The 25,372-nt window shown below is 44.7% G+C and overlaps 1 gene segment (V, D, J or C); it reads left to right on the forward strand.

Annotated features, from left to right (window-relative positions):
* Window positions 1-13,942: 13,942 nt before the first annotated feature.
* The window catches only part of LOC127576722 (T cell receptor delta constant-like), a 33,166-nt gene continuing 21,736 nt past the window's right edge, over window positions 13,943-25,372 (forward strand). Inside the window, 1 exon segment of the C gene segment in view lies at window positions 13,943-14,054. Coding sequence covers window positions 14,024-14,054 — 31 coding nt within the window.

Below are 25,372 nucleotides of genomic sequence, written 5' to 3' on the forward strand. Positions count from 1 at the left end.
TGATATCTAAATCTATATTGAGGTTTGGAAATTGCGAAAGAGCTCTCGGACCAAAGGGTTAATGACTTTTGTTTGAAACTACTTAGCCAATCTTTTAAGTTATTTGTACTAATCGCGATTAAGAAAGCATAGTTATCAGGCTAAGTCATTGTCTGGTGTACTCTATAGTGTCCTTCATTTGAATAGTCACTGAGGCCTTAACCATATAAATCTCTTGATGGCACAAAAATGAGGCTATTTGGCCTATCCTTTTCCTTGCCAGATCAAGGAAAACAAAGCTATATCGGATAATCTTGTTGTCCAGCTCCCAGCTCTATCCTTGCAGGATACTGTGCTTCACGTGCTTTCCCAGTTACTTCTTCGGATGTCATGAGCTCTATTTGAGGCTGCATGTTCCATGCAAGGGCACCCGCTTCCTACCCTCCTGTCTCACCTCTGATATCACTCTTTGCGTCCAAAACAAGAAAAGCCTGGAAGGCTCGACAGGTCAACGTTTCAGGTAGAAGACCCTTGGTTTCTAACAAATTATATTTTTGTTTCAGTCTTCCAACATCTGCATTCTTCAACGCCCATTAAACTATATTACAATTAACTCTGCCATTTAGTTACGGGGCGCCCTGCCAATGAAAATATATCCGCCACTTCAGACGTTTAACTGCTTCATTTCAGCATCTCAATGAAAGCAAATACGGTGAAAATACAATATAAACTAGTCCTTTCAATTGAACTGATCGTGTATTTAAACAGTTCACACGCAAAGCAATAAAACACGGGAAATGTTTGCAGGCTGCCAACGCAGCTTCTGATTGCACGGAATCCAAACTGATGCCCTGATTAGACGTCTGATGACGTAGATTTCATGTGGTTGGGTTGGGCTCATGAACTACACTTCAGCTCCCCTGTTCACACTCGGGACCAAGTTATTTCGACGGCGGTGCCTCCAGATTCTGCAGGCCGACGAATTACGCGTGAAATGGAAATCACTATGTGTCTCGTTGTGATACTGACCCGTGCGTTCAGTGAGTTTCGTTCCTGTCCCCAATTTTTATAGGATATAATGATGAAAAACTGGTGTTAAAGAAAGGAAAAGCCCAACTGTAAATACAGACTGGGAAGGGGTCCTTTAATAGAGGCCATTGCAATTGTGATACCCCTTGCAAGGGGAAATCGAAAGCCGTTGCTTCTGCGCATGAGGGATTTGCACTTGGCTCTGCAAATACAATAGAAATAAAAAAAATCCACGCAGTAATTGAGGTGTCTATTTAATGAAAGACGTGTGAACTTGAGGTTCGCTGTTTTGGGAACAGAAGGAACGATGGAGGGGTGAAATAAAACAGAACATTCTGGAAACACACAGCAGGTCTGGCAGCGACTACGGAGGGAGAAACTGTCATTTTTTTTAGATCCGGGACCATTCGTCACACGACATTGCTGAATGTTTCCAGTATTTATTTCAGATTTCCAGCATCTGCGTTTTCATTATTTCGTGTTGTCTTTATAGTGGAGGGATGCGCCGAACGGAAAAGTGTCGTAGGAGAACATTGAAGCAAGGAATGGGAGTAGATTGTTTGGCTTCATTCCGTTTCTCCCTATGCACATAATTCGAATAATAAAAATAAAATTCTTCATGGATTTTAAATCTGAAATTTAAAATAAAAACACAGAAGCTGGGAATTGTCAGCAGTTCGATGCAAAGAGAAACAAAGTTAATATTTCAATGTATTTTGTTTAATTCGTTCACGGGACGGTGACATCCGTGATAAGGCCAACATATATTGTTCGTGCCTCATTGGAATTGAACCGGGGCTTGTTGATCCATGTTAGCTAGGGTTCCCCCGCGTTATTTTTGACTAACAACCACATACAGCCCAGAGTGTGTGAGGGCGATGACATGCCCGCCAGAAGTAACTGAGTTCCTCTCGCAAAGCGATCGTTTCGGTATCGCCAGTGTATCGTTTGGTTTGAATATTTTCTCTTAAAATGCCTCTCTCTTTTCCCTCCCTTTCTCTGAATAGGAACCAGATCCGAACCCGTTCTGACCCAGCCGGCTTCTGCTTCTTCAGAGGTCGGAGGCACTGGGCTACTCTGGTGTGAAATGATGGGAGGTTCCATTGATGACTACGTCATGTACTGGTACCGGCACCTTCCAGGGAAAGGCCTGGAATGGATGGCGAGATATTTCGACTCTTCCAATATCAATTATGCTCCTGAACTTCAAGACCGACTGAAGGCTACAGCCTATCGCTCAAACTTGTATATGCAGATGAACTTGACTGAGGTGGAGGACGCTGCTGTGTATTACTGCGCTGCCAGCACAGCCAACCGATTGGCGCCTGAGCTGGTGAAAAACTTCCGGGCACAGGAAACTGCTGGGGAATACCGAGAGGCGGGCAGATACCATCGTCTCTCACTCAAATCATGCCCTCTCCCTAGTCACCGATCACCGCAGTCTTCCTCCCGTTGGCTCTCTCCACCACCGACGCACACGAGCAGATTGTCCCATCTGCAGGTCTCACTGCGGCAACGCAACGAGATTCGTTGGACAGCACCTTCCAAGTCAACGACCTCTACCAGGGTAAGGGCAGAAAAAGGGAACACCACCACCTGGTGTTTCCCTCTAAGCCACACACCATCCTGACTTGCAAATCTAAAACCGTTACTTCACCGTGGCTGTGTCAAACTCCTGGAACTCCCTCACTAACAGCAATGTGGGTGCATCCACACCTCAAGGACAGCAGTGGTTAAAGAAGGCAGCTCACCACCACCTTCTCAAGGCTAACTAGGAAAGGGGAATTAAATTCTGGCTTAGCCTCGGAAGCCCACATCCCTTCAATGGAGATACGAAAATTCCATTGTATTCTTCCAAGAGACGAGCAATCAGTCTTTCTGATTTTGTGATTGTCCATTACTGAGGCGTGATCGTTCTTTCTCCAATAATCTTACAGCATTTACGTCATCCTCAGTTTCGAAGTTTTTTGGAACTGAGTCATAACTGCTCAGAGCACGCTGTTACAGGAACAACGCTTGCCCCTTTACTAACATCTCCTTATCATACAGTACTCCTACAATTTTTGCACCATTTTGCTGCTGTGCTACAGTCTGCACCATTCTGCAATGCTCTTGTCGTTGTATTTGTTGTTAGGATTTATTATTAGTATGTACACTGTTGACTCTGTGAGCTTCATGCGAACGCGAATTCTATTGCACCCCGGCGTATATGAAACTAATCTAATCTAATTTGATTCAATCTAATCCAATCTGCACTCCATGCAATTTAAAGAAAAAAAATAAATGCCACATATGTGACATGCACTCTCAGATCCTCTCTAATTGGTTCCTCATTGAGTTCATAGCAATTTGGTATGGTCTAACATGATGTCGCTTCTGTTCATGGGATAATTCACATGATTAGTGCCCACGGCATTATCGCCTTCTCTTAATGATCCCTTGGGGATGGATAACGATTCGCATGCAATCTGGCTTGATGGACTCTGAGTTAGTGATGTGGGAACCGCAAACATTTCCACAGATGCGGCAGAAAATCCCTAACAGGACATTTACGCAGGGTTTCACTATGCTCCCAGTGCATTGACTCAATACCACTACGAACACTCCTTTTACACTTTCAACGGACACGGGCCAAATGTTCTCAGTGGGAATGCTGCACTTCTTCATGGAGGTTTTGAGCATATGCTTGTATCATGCATTCCACGTGAATACGAAGGGAATTCAGAGATATACACCACGTGTAGGCAGATGTGCAGTTCAAATTGGCATGATGGTCTGCACAGCCATCGTGAGCCGAAGGGTCTGTTCTGAAGCTGGACTGTTCGGTGTTCTTTGTTTCCTTCCACCGTCTGGCAATCTTTTCCCATGGCTGAGCTCGGAATATTGAGCGCAGCTGGTAGAGCCGTTGCTTCGCCGCTCCAGTGACCTAGGTTCAATCCTGACCTCAGGTGTTGTCTGTGAGGGGAATACGCTGTTCTACCCGTGACCGCGTGGTTTCCTCCGGGTGTTCCTGTCTCTTCGTACATCCCTAACACGAGCGGCTTAGTAAGTTAAGTAGCCACTTACTTTGACCCACGTTTGTGGGTGAGTGGTAGACTCTGCAATGGGGGACGGGGTGTAATGAGAATACGGGGAGAACAAAACACGAGGTTAGTGAAAGATTACTGTAAATATGAGGGCGGTACCAGAGGTAGTTGACGCGGGTACATTAATATCGTTAATAAGCCCTTGACTAGGTATATGGAGGGGCAAGTCTTTGAGAGATGTGGGCCGACAACAGAAAATTATAACCAGCTGGGTTGGCACCGTCGTCGGTGTGGACTCGGTGCATCGACCGGCCGGCCACTGTGCTGTATCTACCTATGGTCTCAGTTACAGGAGGCTGCTGTCGAGAATGTGAGTTACAGCCCTTTGTTCGTTCCCGGTCTGCGAGGGAGACTGGAGAAGTACAACGAAAGTAGTGACCTTTCACTTCATAGAAACAAAAGGAGTGCTGGAAACACTGAGTATAACGGACAGCAACAGTGGAACGAGAGATGTCGACGTTACTTTGTCAAGACTGATAGGGAGAGAAAGCACGTCAGTTTTCACTTGCAGAGAGTGAGAAGCGTTGGGCAAGAGACGGAATATGCTGCAATGATGGGGTGAAACCTGAGTTCCCATGGAGATCATCTGTAAATGATGTCATCTGGTTGATAGGTCAGTGAGGACAATTGAGGAAAGAGAACGTGGGCAAAGAAACATAAAAAATGCGGACAGTTAGAGAGGATAAAACACAACGGAACTTGAAACGTTGCGAACTTTACAGGTGGCGAACATTCCCAGCATATCGCTTGTTCTAAGGGGAAAATATGGAGCCAATATTACGGATGACTTCGCCTTATCAGAGATATACTCTTTGCCTCATCCATTCCTCCCAACCCTTTTGCAACTAAAACTAACCTGTTTTCCCTATTTCACATTTCCTACGAAGGGTCTGCGACAGAAAATGTCACCTCTTGTTGCACTTTCCACAGAGGCTGCCTGACTCGCTGAATGCTTACAACATTTTCTGTCTTTATAGAATCCGTTGCCTTTATTCCAATGAATAATTCCCATGTTGAGAGTTGTGGAGACCTGCACAGAAAAGAAGTTGAGGCCATCATAGATCAGCCATGACCATATTAGTTAGCGAGGCAGGCCTGTGGTGGTCTACTCTCGTTCCTATTGTTTGTGTTCTTGTGTTCCATGATTCAACTATTCCCTTCTGTTCTCCCCATTTCCAGCATTTTACCTTCCTTCTGTTTTGAAAGTTTCAACTATTTCAAAACTGCCTTCATTAGTCAGGGGGTTGAACACAAGAGTTCGGAGGTCATGCTGCAGCTGTACTATATATTGGTGGGGTGGTACTTGGAGGATTGTGCGCTGTTCTGGTCACCATGCTATAGGAAGGATGTCATTAAGCTGAAATAGGTGCAGGCGTTTAGCACACTGGTCTACATCAGTAGGGTATTGAGTTTAGGAGTTGGGACATTGGGTTGGAATTGTCTAAGCCGTTCGTGAGGCCGCACTTGGAGTACTGCGAACAGTTTTGGTCACCCTGTTATGGGAAAGACGTGGTTAAACTGGAAAGAGTGCACAAAATATTCATAAGGATGTTTCTAGGACTCGAGGGTCTGAGTTATAGGACAAGGTTGGCCAGGCTAGGTCTTTATTGCGTGGAACGTCGGAGAATGAGTGCGACCTTATGGAAGTCTTTTTTCCCTGGGTAGGGGAGTGCAAAACTAGGGGACATAAGTTCAGGGTGGGGGGGGAAGGTTTAAAGGGGACCTGAGGGGTAACTTTTTCACGCAGAGGGTGTTGAGTGCATGGAGCGAGCTGCCAGAGGAACTGGTTGAGGTAGGTAAAATAGTTCCATTTAAGAAGCGCTTGGTTATGTACACAGAGGGGAGGGTCTTGGAGGGATATCGGCCGAACGCGGGAAATTGGAACTAGCTGGGTGGGCACTGTGGTCGGCATGGACTTGTTGGGCCAAATGGCCTGCACCGGTGCTATATTGACTGTATGACTGATTCATAAGGATGTTGCTGAGCTGGATGGTTTGGAAGGCACCTTAGTCGGCATACACGAGTTGGGGCGAAGTACCTTCTTCCTGTGTCTATAACCACGACTACCATTCTGCGACCACTACCCTTTCAAATAATGAATCCCATCTTAGATCAGATGGCTTCGGAAAATGAATTATTTCCGTGCCAGTCCAAACTTGAGTCCCTGACCAGCCGTCGATTGCGCTATAAGGGGCTACGAAACGAAATCGGGCACTATCACAAACAACGCGTCCCACCACAGCCCTCCGCCACCCAACGAGCTCAATGCGTTCTCTGCAGTCACCGCTGCAGAGTTCGGTCTTGGAGTCATAGATAATACAGCATGGAAACAGGCCCTTCGGCCCAACTTATCCATGCCAACCAAGATGCCCATTCAAGCTGGTTCCATTTTTCCCGGTTTGGCCCATGTTTCTCTAAACCTTTCTTATTCCTATTCCTATCCAAACCTTTCAATTTTCAGTTGAAAAGCATTTTCTTCAACTTGCCTCAAGTTTCTCTGTCAACACCTTAGATCAATTCTGTCGTTAATGACTACGCTCCATCTACCACCACCCACCATCTTCTATGGGCGAGCCAATTCTGAATCCACACAACCAAGTTTCTCTGGATCCGATTTCTCCTGACTTTCTGAATAAGCCTTCCACGAGGAAACTTATCAAACGCCTTACTAAAATGCATGTACACCACATCCACTGCTCTACCTTCATCGGTGTGCTTTGTCACATCCTCAAAGAATTCAGTTAGGCTCGTGAGGCACGACCTTCCCCTCACAAAGCCATGCTGACTGTCCCTAATCACCCTATGCTTCTCCAAATGCCCATAAATCCTGTCTCTATGAATCTTCTCTTGTAATTTGTCAACCACTGAAGTACTATTCACTGGTCTGTAATTCTCAGTGTTATCCCTACTCCCTCTCTTAAACAAAGGAACAACATTTACTACCCTCCAGTCATCTGGCAGTATTCCTGTGGCCAGTGAGGACGCAAATATCATCGCCAAAAGCGCAGCAATCTCTTCCCTCGCTTCCCGTAACAAACTTGGATATATCCAGTCCGGCCCCGGTAACTTATCTATCCTAATGTTTTTCAAAAGTTGCAGTACATCCTCTTCCTTCAAGTCGACATGCCCAAGCGTATCAGCCTGATGCGCGCAATCCTCACAAACGTCAGGGTCTATCTCACTGATGAATACTGAAGCAAAGCATTCATTACCTCTTCTGACTCCAGGCACATGTTTCCCTGATCGATCCTAGCCGGGTTTAGCCTAGTTATTAACTGATTCTAACTGATTATGAATGTGCCAGAACTAAAGGTTACACTTATCAGGAAATAGTTCCAAGGAACATTATGCAATGGATGGGTTCTGATGAAGGGTAGCTCACGGAACTCTCAAATATTTTAAGTGTCTGAGAGCGTCATTGTGGAAGAACATTTCAGTTGCGTGAAGGACAAATCTATTTACCCTAAACTCAGCGGAGGAATATCAAAGTAAATCTACAGTTGCTGCAAATCGACAATTGAAACAGATGATGCTGTTATCTATGGAGTGAGGATCAGAGTTAACGTTTCAGGTCCAAGTTCCTTCCTCAGAAATGAAACATTAGCACGTTTTTTCTCTCTCCACAGATCCTGCCCGACCTGCTGAGCTTTTCCAATATTTTCTGTTTGCATTACCCGAAATAAAGGATTTCCCTCCGTCATTCTCAAAGGGAGTTCAGGGAAACGTCCTGAATCCGAGGTTGCTTACTCTGTGGAGCTCGTAACCACACGCTATAGGTAAGATGTGCAGAACAAGCACGGTCAGCAGTAATTTAGGAGGAGAACCGAATGGTATGCTGATTAGTTTTTGGAGTGAAAAGGGGTGTAAACTATGACAAGCGGAGCTCTTAACTCCAGCATGGATTCGTTGGGTGAAATTGTCTGATTTTGTGCAGAAGATTCACAGTATTTTCGTAATTATGTGGCAAGTAGATTGTACCTGGTAGAGTACAGACATACAAATGGACGATGCATAGCCGACCATCCACTTCCTCTCCCCGCTCAAGGCAAGAAAGCAAAGTGAGCGTCCAGCCAACAACCAAGGTGACGAAGATGGTTGGTGTGGGTGGAGCAGGCGATGTTGTCCACATCGACTTCAGTAAAGCTTTCGACAAGGTCCCTCGTGATCCAGAATATTAAGGCACGTGAGATCCATGGAGACTTTGTCGTTTGGATTCAAAATTGGCTTGGACATAAACGACAAGAGGGTAGTGACGGAGGAACTTTGTGACCGGTGGTGTTCCCCAAGAAACGGCTCTGGGACCGCTGCTGTTTGTGATATATTTACGTAAATGACTGGACGAAATTTTAGGTTTGCTAATTAGGTTTTCAGACGACACAAAATATTGGCGGAGTAGTGGATAGCGAGAAAGGTTGTCAAAGGACTCAGTAGGTCTGGACCCGTTGGGCAAAGAAATGACGGATGGGATTTACTCCGGACAACTGTTAGGTGTTGCACTTCGGGAGGTCAATTGCAAGAAGCAAGTCTACAGTAAATGGCAAAAACATTAGGAGTATTGAGGTACATGAAGGCAGATGCAAGTATATTTCGCCCGGAAAGTGACAACACAAGCAGATGGGGTGGTAAAGAAGGCGTGCGGCATATTTGCCTTTATCGGTCGGGGCATTAAGTATGAAAGTTGGTAAGTCATGTTGCAGCTATGTAAAATTTTCATTCGGCCGTATTTGGAGAATTGCTTCTAGTTGTGGTGGCCACATTATAGGAAAGGTGTGGAGACTTCGGAGAGGGTACAGAAGAGGTTCAGCAGGATGTTCGCTGAATTGGAGTATACTAGCTCTGAGGGGAGTTTGGACCAACGTGGATTGTTTCCTCTTCAGCGTCGGAGGCTGAGGAGCGATCGATATAAAATTATGAGAGGCAGAGAAAGGATAGAGAGTCGGGGTCTTTATCCCAGGGCGGTAATATCAAATATTAGACGGCAGAGGTTTAAGGTGAGAGGGGAAAAGTTCATAAGAGTTGCATGAGGCAAGTTTTAAACATATAGAGTGAAAGGTGCCTGTAACGCGGTAGAATCAGATACGATGGCAAGTTTTGGGGCGCATTTAGAAAGATGCATCAGCATACAGGGAATTGGGGCATATGGACCACGTGAAGGCAGATATGCAGCTTAAAATGGCATCATGGTCTGCACAGAGACAATGGGCTGAATGGACTGTTCCTGTGTTGTATTGTCCTATGTTCCATGCACTGACCTGCACACCCTCCATTACCCTCTTAGACCGGAAAATGGTCGTCCTTTAAGCTCGCGAGGCGCTGTCCCTGGAATTTGAAGTTTGAATGTCCCCATCTGTACCTGTAAAGACCCTCTGGTTTGAGAAGTAAAAAATACAGATGCTGGGAATCTAAAATAAAACTTTTAAAATGCGGAGAATACTCAACAGGTCAGGTGGCATCAGTGGGAAGAGAGAAACAAGAGTTAACGTTTCAGGTGGAGGGCTCCCCGTCAGAAGTGGAAAGGAGACATAAGAAGCTTGCGACGCAAGATAGAGGGCGGGAGAAGGGGTTGCTGACAGGGCAGAACCGGGTTGACCGCAGATCTAAGTTGTAAGCAAGGTCATCTCATCGCTGAGTGAAAGGGTGCAGTTAGAGAGTGAGAACACAGACAAAAGAACATCAATGAAATAACGGAGGAGTTACCAAATGCCGAGCAGGAAGGCATGCCCGGCAGGTCAGGATCGCTATGTCCCCAACTTTCAGAGAAATGGTAAAGCAAAGGGAAAAGATGCAGAACTTCGGTGAGAGAACATTGGGGTAGAATATCCAGTCCGCTCTCTTGAAGAAAGCAGATACTTGCCTTGGAGTCAGGGCAGCACAGTGATGTTACGGTTACAGAGATTTGTGTGAATCTGTTATTCTGAATTGTGGCGGGTAGCAGACGTGGTTTGGTGATGACGGATAATGACCAGTGAATGGAGATTGGGTACGAATGGCTGAATGTCAGTGGAGATTAGAACAGTAAATGGTTTTCTAAGGCATATGGTACTCTGAGGGCGATTGGCAATGAAATGCCGAGTTTCCTTCCTTGGGCTCGATAATCTAGAAATAGGGGCACTTCCTCAGAATAAGGACTCAGATAATCAGGGATTGGGATCGGCAGAAATTTTTTGCTGGGAGCATTGGTAATTTTGGAAAATTTTCACTCCCAGTCGACTGCGCAGACTTAGTCGCTAGTATAGTTTTGGACACGTAACAAGTCGAAGGATGTGTGGAAATTGGGGGAATGGACCGGAGTGCGCATCCATCTTGATCTTATTGAATGGTGGAACACACTCGAGACATCGTGCTTCTTCCAACCGTTCTGTGTCCTGGTCTCCTGAAGGTCATCTCATTGACCGCGATTCTAGTCAGCTGCCATCAAAGTTCTTCATGTGGCTTTTGCTGGCGTTCGTTATCTCTCGTGTGAAGCGCTTCGAGACGTGTTCACTGCCTTCAAAGCGCTGCGCAAACCATCATGTGACTCTGTGGGCAGCTGCGAGAGAAGGGTTTTTGTATTGACATGTTTCACTGTGGGACTGGAGTACGCACAGTGGTTGAAACACCATTAGTTGCCGTACATTAACCTCCCAGTTGCAACACATTGACATCCCCACTGTTTTACTTCAAACGCCGCTTACATGCGGAAGCCTTGTGGTTTTTCTTTTGATCTTGTGCTCGCTCTGCTCTATTGTGTGACTCACTGGGTATGACTGGTTTTGTCAATACTGCAAGGTATTCTGCCGGATAGAGGCTTCATTTCCTGTTCCTATCGATGGTCAACTGCCGTAATAACCCCTCTAATGCCCCGTAATAACCCCTTATATCAGACTGTGTTGGAGATCGCTCATGTGAAACACTTTGAGAAGTTCCTCTCCGTGGAATGCGCTGTGCAGTAGAACTTGACGTCATGTGACCCTGCGGGCAACAGCGAGGAGAGGGTTTTTGTATTGCCGTGTAACACAGTGATTGGGATACGCACAGTAGTTGAACTGTCATCCGTGGTCATACATTAACTTCTCAGCGGACCACCTTGGTCATCCAGACGGTAGCTCGGCTAATATCAATCAACTTCAGCAACCGGAGCCTTTCCGTTGTATTGAATGATCATTCTCCGTTATTCATTGGTCACTGGATAGCTATGGCTCTGTCCGTATTGCGAGGATCGCCAGCTGGTGAAGGCAATCTTGTTCCTTGACTGGTTTGATCATCGGACAACAAGACACCAGATGACCGGGAGATGTGGAAGGAATCCCGAACGATCTTGTAACAGGGTATAACTGTGTGTAACACTGGGGAAGCTAAGCTCAATTTTGGAAATGGGACTACGCTGATCGTTGAACCCAGTAAGTGCTCTATCTTTAACATGTTCCTCTGCTGCTCTTTTCTTTTACTATTAGAAAACTTAATTCAGCAGGATAGTCGATCAGATAATTGATATACTGTATGTCCAGTCATATTAGTTAGTTGAGAAAGGGATAGTAGTTTTGATGGTCAGCACAGTACTATACTTCAATCTCCTGTTTCTCAAGTCAGAGCGTGTCAGGGAATGATGTAGAATGTTTTCGACATCTGGCACGGAGTAGTGAATGTGCTGGCGAGCGATGTTCTACTGGCCAGTAAATCGAACCATGCAGTGCAATTCAGAAACACTTCCCGGGAGGTGCTGTGCAAAAATAAGCAGAGTGTCTGTGTCCCTTCAAGCTTGGCTCAAGCTCTTTCTTAGTCATTGCAACACTCAAACCTTCATCAACAAATCTGCTGTTTGCTTTCTATGAGTTTAGGCCTTCTGATGGACTTGGCAAAAGTAAACTATACCCGATTAAGACAACACTTGTGCATATTATGATCGACCTTTGTCGTTTTAAGAACTTATGCCTTAGTTAAACAAATCCAGTAAAATGATATCTGGTTATTACATAAGAAATACAAACCAATTCAAATCACTGGTGATTGCTTAAAGTGTGTTGTTAACTACTGAATCATAAAGTTCTATAATATATGACAGCAATCGACAAAGCGATTCTTTGGAAGAGCTGTCAAGGCGATTTCGGTTCTGCAAACTTGTTGTTGTTGTTGTTGTTGTTGTTCTCGTTCCTGGCTTGTTTGATGCGTTCTTTAGCAAAAAGAAATTTAAGGCTTCATTCTGCAGCATACTTCAGGAGGATAAAAAGGGAGACAGACATGTCTTCGCAACAGCTTTGATCGCAGCTCAAAGCTACGTTTATGGGGTGATGGAGACCATCTCAAATTCCACCTACAATTGTAGGAATTCTGTAAGGCTATGGAATTTCATTAGGGGAAAAATCAAGCAATAACAGTCTCCACAGTTTGGATTAAATTTTCCACTCTGATTCTTATTTGAATTGGCATGAAAAATATTAAAAAATAATTGTTAATCGAGGAATATCTGGCATTGCAATTCAGGCTTAATTTCATAAAAGAACGTGGTACTTGGAGAACTTCTGGTTATCATATGGTACTGGGGGAACTACTGGTTATAATGTGGTCCTGAGGTTTCAAGTCCTGTGCTTTGGGATAGGTTTTGCGGTGGGGGTTTAATGTGGTGTATACACAGAAGCTAATATTCGGCGGCGGGACTCAATTGACCGTGGAACCAAGTGAGTAAATCAATATCAATTTCAATACTGTTATTCTGCTTACATATCTGGTCACTTACTCCGGAGGAGGGAAAAATGTGAAAACAGCATCATGAAAGGTAAGCTTCATCATCACAAAAAAAGGTTATAGTGTGGAAGGAGAGTATTTGGCCTCCCAACTGTGTCCTGGTCGGTGCAAGAGCAGTCCAATTTAACCCATGATATGCACTCCATTTCCAATTCTCATAGTTGCTCTACAATCCAGGTCCAATGCATGCCTTTTTCTAGCCACTGGCTCTCTCATGTTTCCTCCCTTGCTCCCTACGGCATCGAGGAAGTCTATAGGGCCAAGGGAGTCCATGCGGGCTCCCAAAGCAATTCCATCAATCTCAGTCGCCCCCTCCTTTTCCCTCTCACATTCTCTTGAACTCTGCCCTGTTTCTTGCACAATGAGCCTACAATAGAAGTAAATTACAACTGACAGAGTTATAGAGTCATAGTCACAGAAAGCAGCCCTTCGACCCACCATGTCTATGCCGACATTCTTGCCCATTTACAGGAATACAATTTGCCCGCAGTAAGGACAGTATCTTGCTATACCTTGCCTACTTAAGTGCCTGTGTAAATGTCCCTTAAAAGTAATGACTTTATCTGATTCAACCAACTCCTCTGACAGCAAGTTCCGGATATTAAACACACTCTGAGTAAAAAGACGTTTTTCCCTCAAGTCCCCTTCAAATGCTTACTCTGCCCTTAAATCTATGCTTCTTGTTTTGGACACCGCTACCATGGGAAAAAGAGCCTGAATATCCACCCGATCTATGACTCTCATATTCTTATATACTTCTGTCAGGTCAGATATCAGCATCCTTCACTCCAGGAAAACAATCTCTCCCTGTTACTAAACTCTTTCAATCCAGACTACATCTTGATGAATCTCCTCTGTATTCCTTCCAATGCAATTAACCTGACAATTTCATTTCTACTCCATGTACTGAAGCAGTTCTTCACAGGGGTAAACATTTATGTTTTCCCGGCGGTTAGCTTGTAAGCTCTGAATCAATACAGTCTAAATCTCCGTTAAAAACCCAGCGTGTCATCATTTGGGAAGAAGTTCGTCCATCTAATCAGTTGACCTGCATATAATACCAAAGACACTGTTCTGCAATGGGTGTTACATGTTGCCAGTCAGTATGCTTCTCCACGCTCATATTTCCTTTCTCTAAATTCTGGGCTACAGTCATATATCTCAGGAATTGACGAACTTCAGTGCATAGATCTGCATGAATCAGTATAATGGGAAATAGGCTCTGCGGCCTAATTGCCGGTCAGTATGCTGCTATTATCTCTATGTCTGTGTTAATGCTTTATGCAAACCTCGTCTCACTGAAAGTTATGTCACCTCTTCTATTTCTTTTCCTCGTTTACTAAACTCGCTGTCCCTGTGTTATTGATTTTACCAATGTTCCTGCAAGAACGAGCAGCACACGCTTATAATTCTATAGCTAGGGGGTTTCTCTTGAAATAATTAAAATAGAAAGAGAATAATATAGGAAGTCTCCTCAGGTCGGTTATTATCTGCAGAAACAGAAACAGTGTTCCTTCCAAGACCCTTATCAGACCCAGATACTGCCTGATCTGCTGGGTGTTTCGAGAATGTTCTACTTTTTTCTTAAACAGCAGATTTGCAGTCTTTGGAGGTTTTTAAAAGTTTCGTTGCTGTCTCTGCTAATTTTCTCTTTCATTGTTATTGACAACCTCACATGTATGGTCCCCGAAATTGGCTACCTGCACAATTTCGAACATTTTCCTTACTAATTGAAATGAACACAGAACTTTGTTGATGGGATCAATGTTATTGTGGACCTAAATAAATCAACGCTGCAGAATTGAAGCAAATGGGTGCGCAATAAGAAATGCAATTTAATAGACAGATGTGTGAAGTCACAACTTTATCAGGGAAAATGCGGAGCCACGATAGAGAGCAAAGGGCAGAGTAATAAAGGGGGTACATGAATAATATGGTCCTGGGTTTACACAGGAAGAGATTCTTGGAAGTAGTGTGGCACATGAAGGCCGGTTAATAAGGCAGATGAACTGTTGTGATTCATATATAGAGACAGTGTACAAAAGCAAGATTATGTTGTTCTTACGAGACACAGTGCACCATTGGAGTGTTCTGTGGTTCTATTAAACAGCGACGTTTAGATCACAGAGAGGGGGCAAGGATTTCCAGAACATTTACAGGGATATGAGATTTCGGCTATTACACTGAAGAAAGTGGAACACATAATTTACAAGACACCTGGACTAGAACAAGGGAAGGTGGAATGATGGGTTTTCTCTGGAGTGTGGCCAATGTTGCGCTTTCATTGAAGAAGGGCTGCAAGGAAAAGCCAGGAACTAACAGCTGGAAAGGGTCCAGTAAAGATTCAGGGGGGCTGGTACTGGAGAACTTGAGTTATAACCGCAGGCTGGAGAGACGGAGATTTTTTTCTCCCTGGATCGCAGGAGGCTGAGAGGTGACTTTATGGATGGGGCGTAGATAACGTGAATTATCAGTCTTTTTTCCCAGGGTAAGGGAGACTAGAACTCTAGCACATAGGTTTAACGTGTGAGGGGAAAGATTTAAAAGGGACCTGGGCGGCAAGCTTTTCACACTGAATCCTTTGCAGTATCCCCCAACACTGATGTTGGGTCCACCGGCCTTATACAGTTATACAGCATGGAAACAGGTCCGTCCGCTCAACACGCGGAATAGATGGATCGATGGAACGAGCTGCCAGAGGAAGCTGCAGAGGCCGATACTATTACAATGTTTTAAAGACATTTAAACAGGTACATGGATAGCAAAAGTCTCGAGGGACGTGGGCCAAACACGGGCAAATGGGAATAACTTGGGTGGACAACCTGGTCTGGAAACAAGAGTTGAGCGGAAGGACCTGTTTCCGTGCTGTATAACTGTATAAGGCCGGTGGGTCTAACATCAGTGGTGGGGGGGGGGGTGTACTGGAAGGGATTCTGTTAAACTTCAAACTTATTTGCATCTGGAAAGCCAAGGGCTGATTGGGGATAGTGTGCACGGTTTTGTTCGTGGGAAATAATGTCTCATAAATTTGATTCTGTTCTTTGAGGATGTGAACAAGTGGATTAAAGAGGACGTTGTCTAAATGAACGTTGACAAGGGTCTGCAAGGTAGCCAGGTCCGGTGGTGGGGGGTGGTCAGAACATATGGGATCCAAAGTGATATAGCAAACTGAACACAAATTTGGCTCGCTGGAAGGAAGCGGTTGGTGGTGGTGGAGGATTTCTTTTCAGATCGGTGACATTTAAACAGTGGTATGCCGCAGGGTCCTGTGCTTGGTCCTTCAGTGTTCGTCATATGTACGATCTGGAAGAAAATGTTGGTGCCATGATTAGTGAGCTCGCAGGTGACGCCATAATTCGTGCTGTGGTAGAGGGTGAAGAAGATTATCGAAGGTTCCAACAAATTATAGTTCAACTGGGAAAGAGGGCAAGGAAATGGCAGCCAGCATTTAATTCGGAGAAGTGTGAAATGATGCATCTTGAGAAGTTAAACCAGACCAGGGCATACACAGTACATGGCAGGGCCTTGAGGAGTTATTGACAGTGAAATCTTGGGGTATAGGTACATAATTCCCTGAAAGTGACGACACAGGCAGACAGAATGGTGAAGAAGAAATATTGTATCTTTGTATTCATCGGCCGAGGCATTAAGGACGGGAGTTGGAACGTTATGTTCCTGTTCTACAACTCCTTGGTTTGGCCGCACTTGGAGCATTGTGCATAGTTCTCCTCGCTACGCTGTAGGAAGGATGTGGTTAATCTGGATATGGTGCAGAAGAGTCAGGGAGATGTTGCCTGGACTGTAGGGCTTGAATTATAAGGAGAGGTTGATTTGGCTGCGAATGTTTTCCTTGGGCGCAGGATTCTGAGGGGTGACCTTAGTGTGGTTTATAAAGTTATGAGGGGCTTAGATAGGGTAGATAGTTACACTCTTTGTTCCCAGGAGTCTAAAACCAAAGGTCATAGGTTCAAGTTGAGAGGGGAAAGATATAAAGGGGATCTAAGGGTCAGGTATTTCATAGAATGTGTATATGGAAGCAACTGGCAGAGGAGGTAGTAGAGGCAGGTACAATTACAACGTTCAATCGACATTTGGAAAAGTACGTGGACAAGAAAGGTTTCTAGGGATAAAATGGGATTGGCGTAAAAATACTTGATCTGCATGAACGGGGAGGGGGGGGACGAAGAGTCTGTTTCTGTACTGTGTAACACAATGAACCTATGAGTCTGAACCTACTGGGACGAATGGCTTCTTCCGGTTGAGTAACACTTCGCTGATTCTGTAAACCTTGTTATTAATAGAGCCAAATAACTATCCATTGAATTCGCAGTTTCAACTTAAGATGAAACCTGTACAAACACACTATACGGTTTCCATTGACACATCTTTGGTAAAGTGGTAAATTTGTTTATTATTGTCACATGTGCAGAGGTACAGTGAAAAACTTGTCTTGCATACCGTCTTTAGAGATCAATTCATTACAGCATTACATTGAGGTAGTACAAGGTAAAAAAACAATAACGGAGTGCAGAATAAAGTGTTGTCTCAGAGAGAGTGCAGTGCAGGTAGACAGTAAGGTGCAAGGTCACAACGAGGTAGATTGTGAGGTCAAGAGTCCACATTATCGTACAAAGGAACCATTCAATGGTCTTATAACAGAGGGATAGAAGCTGTCCTTAAGCCTGGTGGTTCGTGCTTTTAGGCTTTTGTATCTTCTGCCTATAGTGAATATTACAGAATCTTAGCCCGAGCAATATCTAGAAATGTCCTTTGGTCCATTGGGAGGTTTACGTTTAGACGGTTGTTGCTGTGTAACTTACCATGACAGGACTGCTAAATTAACGTTTGGCGGTGGAACAACGCTGACAGTCTTGCCAAGTAAGTTTGAGTTCGCTGTGCTTCTGATTGATGTCATTTTCTGTTGCTATCTGAACAAATCCTCCTTCCGGGCGCAAAGGTTCAGCATTTCAGTTGATATTTACTTTATCAATAAGTGCAACGGTTTAACATTCACTGACAGATCGTGAGCGTAAAATAGCTCAAAAGGCCGTTGGTATAATAGCTGGAATCGGGCTTCGTTAGTCAATTAGACAAGTTAGTGCCAAGGTCATTGCTATTGTTTAGGGTGAAGCTAATATTTGGCGGTGGCACTCGGTTGACAGTTGTGCCAAGTAAGTGAGTTTCATTTCATTCTGTCAGGTGACATTTTCTGATGAATGGTGTTTTATTGTTGTCGTCAGAAAGCTCATATGGCGGTAACTTAGCGGTGGAGAGAGAGTCATCCAAAGCCCATAAACTTTTAAATGTACTCTAGATGTAAAAACCTGGGCTTCAGTAACAAAATATGGCAGCAGAAGGCCGAGTTGTGTGTTCTTGTCCTGACGGAGAACCCGCGATCACATTCAGTCTGAACACAATACTTTCCCTCATACATGCCTTAAAATAACAAATAGGAAATCGATTCTCAAGGCAGGCACACACCATGAAGCCCCTCACAGCACTCTGTACACCGCCGACCCCCCCCCCCCCATCTCTCCCCCAAAGCCAATGCCACTATCCATTTCACACGCATGTACAAAAAGATGCCAGCAGAAGTTAACTTTTGATAAATTAGCAAAATGATAAATTCTTCATGTGATTGGCCACATCTGGAGTATTCTCGAGCCCTGTTAGGCCATATCTGAAGTATTCTAGTGCCCTGTCTGGCCGCATCTGGAGTATTCTAGTGCCCTGTTTGAAGGAAGGATCTGAAGGTCATGAAGATGGTTCCAGGGATGAGGGATTTCTGCTAGAATGCTACACTGGTGAAGGGAGAGCTGCTGGGAAGAGATAGATTCGACAGATGTCCACAAAATAATAGTTTGGATAGAATATATACAGTGAGGTTATCCCAGTTACAAGATGGTTTAAGTGCCATCTGGGGCATCGGCGCAGTTCGTGGTCCTGCCTCCTCAGAGCTCCTGCCACGCCGGTTCGGATCCTGTCCTCTGGTGCTGCCTTTGTGGAGTTTGCCCGTTCTCCCTGCGACGGCTTGGGTTTCTCCCCAGCTCTCCTGTTTCCCACCTTCCAAAGGCGTTTAATTAGCTGCTTGAAATTACCCCCAGTGTGGGTGGGTTGTGGACGAAATGGTGGGAGTCGATGGGCATGTTGGGGTGAACTGGTTGCAGGGAGGTAAGCGGGGGAAATGGGCGTTCTATGAGAGCCGGCGGAGATGAGATGTGCTGAACTCTTTCTTTGGCCTAAGGAAGAGCGGTGGAGAGTGGTGCTTTCTCCCGACAGAAATGTTCGAGCCAGAGGCAATTAGACTTCCAAAAGAGAGATGAACTGACAATACGAAAAGAAATGTGCACAGCTTTGGGAATAGTGCAGGAAAATCGGGAAAAACGAGATTGCTCCTGAGACAACCAGTCTAAGCTTATTGGGACGAATGGCCTCTTTTTTGTGAAGCAGTAATTCTCTGATTCTCTGAAGCTTGTTATTAATGTAGCTAAATAACTACCTCTTGAATTAGCAGTTTGCATGGGGGTGCAGATACCTGAATGCTCCCTCAGATGAAATCAGCTCACACATGTTACGCTTTCCATTACTGCACCTTTGGACATAGTGAGGATTAGAAACTTATGGCCCAAGCAGTGTCCAGAAATTAGTTCGTTGGTTGAGTGGCGGGTTTCTGTCTGACCTACTATCTCTGTGAGAATTACGAACTCACAAGACAAAAGCTGACGTTTGGCGGTGGAACGCAACTGACAGTTTTGCCAAGTGAGTTTCAGTTCGCTGAGCTTCTGATTGATATAATTTGCTGCTGGTCCCTGAACAAAACATTTCCTTTGCGCTGAAAGTTGTGCTACTTTAATTCACGTTTACTTTATAAATCTGTGCAAGGGTTTATCATTCACAAAAATCATGCATACAAAAATCAATAAGTTAGAAGGCCGTTATTGCAATAGTTGGTATCCGGGCTCCTTACTCGAGTGGCTGGTTTGCCTCCGGGCCATTGTTACTGTGTCAGTGGAAGCCAGTATTTGGCGGCGGCACTCAGCTGACTATTGTTCCAAGTAAGGGAGAGGTGATATTTTCTGCTGAATGGCGCCTTATTATTGCCGACAGAAAGCTAATGTGGCGACAACTTAGTTGCAGTAGAGAGAGTAATCCAACCCCAATCAGCCTTTAAATGTATTCGAGATGTTGAAAACTTAGACAACTGATACAAAATACGCCAACAAAGGGCCGAGGTGTGTATTATTGTCCTGACGGAGAACCCACGATCACATTCAGTCTTAACTGCAAATTGGAGTGTGCAAATAGGAAGTCGACTCTCAAGCCAGTCTCACGCATTAAATCCTATCACAGCACCCTGCACACTGCTGACCCCCTACCCTCGCTAAACCAAGGCCATCATCCCTCTCCTACGCATGTCCAAAAGGATGCCACCATAAGTCGACTTCTAATATTTTAGTAACGTGGTTGTTGTCGCGTATATGTTAATTTAGTGATATCAAGAAGGTGAAGAGTGAGTTTATAATAGTAACTTGCATTTAGTGGATGGTTGAGGTGGAGGAATGGGGGAGTCGACAGTGGGTTACAGAGTCATATTTGTGGAAAGCGAAACAGTGTTAACGTCCCCAATCTTAGACTATTTGTCAGACCCGCTGTCTGCCTGATCTGCTGACTGGTTTATGGATCTCCTCCTTTGTGGTTGAGAAACAGGTTTGCAGTATCTGGAGGTTTTTATTTAAGTTTCTTTGAAGTTTCTTCGAATTCCATTCAGGGTTTTAGGGAACAGGGATTTGCGTTAGAATCCCTGAATTTGTATTATGGCACAATTTAGAACGTCATCCTTTCATGTACCACGTTGAACCACAGATATCCTGACGGGATAAAATTGATTGTAGAAAGGAAAAATCGGGGCCTCATGTTTGGAACAAATTGGAAGACAAGAGTCTAATGAAGTTTAATGTATAGAAGTGTGAAGCAATGCACTTTTGCAGAACGAAATTCGAACCACAATCGAGAGAAACAGAAGATTTATACAGGAATATAAAGACCTAGGTTTGTACCGACCAAGATTCTTGAAAGTAACGGAGCATAAGGTGACTGGTTAGTAAAATAGGTGGAATCTTGGGATTCATATATAGGCATATAGCACCGAAACGGGCCCTTCGTTCCCACTGGTCCATGCTGACCAAGATTCCCATCTAAGCTTGTCCCATTTGCCCGCGTGTGGCCTGTATCCCTCGAAACCTTTCCTATTTATGTACCTGTCCGAGTACCCTTTAACTGTTGTTAATGTACCTGCCTCATTAACTTCCTCTGATGGCTCATGTCACATACTGACTTGCCTCTAGGTGAAAAAGTTGACTCTCGGGTTCCTACTAAATCTCTTCCCTCATTTTAAACCTATGCCCGCTGATTCTTGATCCTCCAGACCTGAGAAAAAGACTATGCGCCTTGACCCGACCTATGCCCCTCATGATTTTGTGCACCTTATAGGTTCATCCTTCATTCTCCTCCGCTCCAATGAAAAAAGTCCCAATCTGGTCACCGTCTCTCCGTAACTCAAGTCCCTCAAGTCCCAGCAATCTCCTCTGTACTCTTTCCATCTTAATGGTATCTTTCCAAGAGAAGGATGACCAAAGCTGAACATAATACTCTGAATGTGACTTCAATAACGTCGGTTACAACTGCAACATAACATCCCAACTTCTATACTCAGTGTCCTGACTCATGAAGGCCAGCGCGCCAAACACCTCTTCACCACCCTGTTTTCCTGCAAAGCTACTTTCAAGGAGCCATCTACTTGTACTTCCTGGTCGCTCTGTTCTACAACACTCCCCAGGGTCCTACCGTTGACTTTCAATGTCCTATCCTGATTTATCTTCCCAAAATGAAAACCCTCGCACTTCTCCGATGTAAAATCCATTTGACAGACCTCGGCCTAGTTATCCAGCTGATCAATATCCCTCTGTAAATCCTGACAACTATCTTCGCTGTCAACGGCACTGCCTATTTTAGTGTCACCTGCAAACTTACTAACCATGCCTTGTACATTCTCATCCAAATCATTCATGTAGATGACAAATAGCAGTGGGCCGAACACCGACCCCTGGAGAACACCCCTAGTCATGGGCCTCCCATGCAAAAAAACAACCTTCCACCATTACCCTCTCCTTCCTGTCATCAAGCCAATTGTGTATCCAACCAATTGGATCTAACTTTCCATAGCAGTCGACCATGTGGAACCTTATCAAAGGCCTTACTGCATTCCATATAGACGACCTCTACCACCAGCCTTCATCGAGCTTCTTGGTTACTTCATCAATAAACACAATCACATTCGTGAGATATGGTCTCCCATACACTAAGCCATGCAGACTTGTAGTCCTTATTAAATAAAGGAACAACATTCGACACCCTCTAGTCTTCTGGCACTTGACCGTCGCTACCGATGATGCATGTCTCAGCCTAAACTGCTGTAATTTCCTCTTGAGCTTCCCACTGTGTTCTTGTATTTACCTGATCAAGTCCAGGAGATTTATCTGCCTCCATACACTTTAAGACACTCAGTACATCTTCTGCTGTAATGCAGACTATCCCCAAGACAGCCCCATTAACTGTCTCAAGTTCCAAAGCCTGCATGCCTTGCTCCATGGTAAAAACAGAGGAGAAATGTTCATTGAGAACCTCTCTCTCTCTCTCTCTCTCTCTCTCTCTCTCTCTCTCTCTCTCTCTCTCTCTCGTTACTCTTTTTCCATTAATATACATAAAGGTTGTGGAGACATAGTGTATAAAAGAATGGAGGATATGTTGTTCTTACGAAACACTAGTTAGGCCACCACTGGAGTTTTTCGGTGTCCAATTTCATGGAAGGGTCTGAAGGTCATTGAGAGGGGAAAGGTTTACTGGGATGTTTCCGGCGCTGAGCCATTTTTGGCTACAATACTGCACCGGAGAAAGTGGGGAAAATAAGTTGCAGAACTTCGGGGATAGAACAAGGAAATGTGGAACAATAGGATAGCTCCAGAAACAACCAACCTAAACACGTTGGGATGAATATCTTCTTTCTATAAAGCAACAATTCTCAGTTTGCCTGTAGGCTATTATTAATATGACTAAATATCTACGCCTTGAATTAGCAGTTACATAGGTTTCGGATACAGTCATGCAACTGCAGACGAAAACTGCTCACATCACGGTTTCCATTGCTACTCCTTGGCTATAGTTAGCATTGCAAATACTTGGCCCAATCAATAAGAGAAATCGGTCCGTTGTTCACTTGAAGGTTTCTGTCTGGGCGACTGTTGCTGTGAGAATACATAGGAGAGAAAAGCTAACGTTTGGCGGTGGAACACAGCTGACAGTTTTGCCAAGTAAGTTCCAGCTCGCTAAGCTTCTGATTGATGTCATTTTCTGCTGGTCCTTGAACAAAACCTTTGCTCCCCTCTCAGATGTTCATTATTTTAGTTTATATTTGCTGTATTGGATAGTACAAGGGTTTAACATTCACTGGAAGTTCGTATAACTCACACTAAAATGGAAGTGTCACGCAGGACAAGACGATGCTTGTGTAACAGCTGAAACATGGGCACATTGGTCTTGTGGTAGGTTTGTGTCTGGGCAATTGTTACTGTGTTTGCGAAAGCTCATATTCGGCGGAGGGACCCAGCTGACAGTTGTGCCAAGTAAGTGCGTTTCATTTCCTTCTGACTCGTGTCATTTTCTGCTGAACGGTCTCTGAGTATTGTCGGCAGAGAGCAAAGGTGATGAGTACTCAGCTGTAGGGACACGTCCTTCCAAACAAGACCAGCCCTGAAACGGACTGGGGAAGCTGAATTCATCAAAAATATACCTCCGCCAAAGGCAGAATTCTGAATTGTCACCCTGTGTCTCCCGTCAATAATTCCATTATACATGCCTTGAGTGTAAATACGAAGTCAAATCTCAACCCACCCCAAAGCCCCTTTGCATACTACCCGTTTCCTAATCCTCTCCCCAAGCCAACACCACCCCACCATTTCTCACTCTCCTTTGTCTTTCTCTCTCTCACTCACTCTCTGTCTGACTCTCCGTCTGTCTCTCTCTCTTTCTCTGTCTCTGTCTCTCTCCCTCTCTCTCTGTCGCTCTTTCTGCCTTTCTCTCTTCCTCTGCCTTTCCCTGTTTCTTTTTCTTTGTCTCTCTCTATCTCTCTCTCTTTTTCTCTCCGTCTATCTTTGTCTCTGTCTCCTTCCTCCACCCTCTCTCTCCCTGTTTCTTTCTCTGTCTCTGTCTCTCTGTCGCTCTCTGGCGCTCTCTCTCTCTCTCTCTCTCTCTATCTATCTATCTATCTATCTATCTATCTATCTATCTATCTATCTATCTATCTATCTATCTATCTATCTATCTATCTCTGTCTCTCCGTCTCTCTGTCTGTCTCTCTGTCTCTGTCTTTGTCTCTGTCTCTGTCTCTGTCTCTGTCTCTCTCTCTCTCTCTCTCTCTCTCTCTCTCTCTCTCTTTCTCTCTCTCTCTCTATGAATGCCACACACTCCCACTCTGAGTAAGTTAGTAATACGATGTCAATACAGTCCTCCTGTGGTTGCTGCTAATTTGAGTGGCTGGGTCGATGATCATTTAATGATACCCAAGAAGGTGAACAGATGGTAGAGAATCTGAAGTTACATTTCTTGGAGGTGCGCTGCCTGAATATATTGGGTGGAAGAAGCAGGGAGTCGTTGATGTTTATTAAGTCCTGGAACCACACTGCACGGAAACAGACTCTTCCGCCCACCGATTCTATGCCGACCGCCATCCACCCATTTACATCAATCTTACTCCAATCCAAATTTATTCTCCCCATATTCGCATCAACGCCCCTCAGAATATGGCACTCACCTACACACTCGGGGCAATTTACAGCGGGAAATTAACCGACCAACCCGTACGTCTTTAGGATATAGGAGGAAACCGGAGAACTTGGGGAAACCCGGGGGGGGTGGGTGTCTGTCAGTCAGTCAGCTCATGCAGACTCCATGTAGATAACACAAGAGTTCAGGATCAAACCTGGATCGTTGTCATAGATTCATGGAGTTATACAGCACGGAAACTGGACCTTCGTCACAGCTCGTCCATGCCGACCAAGTTGCCTACCCGAGCTCGTCCCATTTGCCTGAGTTTGGCCCATATCCCTCTGAACCTTGGTCATCCTGTCTACATGTCAATAAAGTTGCAGTTGTACCTGACTCAAACACTTCATTTGGTATCTCGTTTCATTTACCGACCACTCTCTATGTGAAAAGCTTACCCTCAAGTCCCCTACAAATTCTTCCGCTATCACCTGAAACCTGTACCTTCTATTTTTAGACTCCCATACCCTGTGAAAAAGACGTACCATTCACCTTATCCGTGCCCCTCATGATTTAATGGTCACCCCTCAGCCCCCGACTCACAGAGAAGAAGCCCAGCCTATCCAACTTCTCCTAATAGCTCAAGCCCTCCAGACCCGCTAACATTCTTGTGAATATTTTATGCACCATTTCTAGCCTAATTGGAGCATTCGGATTGGAATTGGTTTATTATTGTCACA

This window comes from Pristis pectinata, chromosome 12 (genome assembly GCF_009764475.1).
Source record: "Pristis pectinata isolate sPriPec2 chromosome 12, sPriPec2.1.pri, whole genome shotgun sequence".
NCBI classification, from domain to species: domain Eukaryota; kingdom Metazoa; phylum Chordata; class Chondrichthyes; order Rhinopristiformes; family Pristidae; genus Pristis; species Pristis pectinata.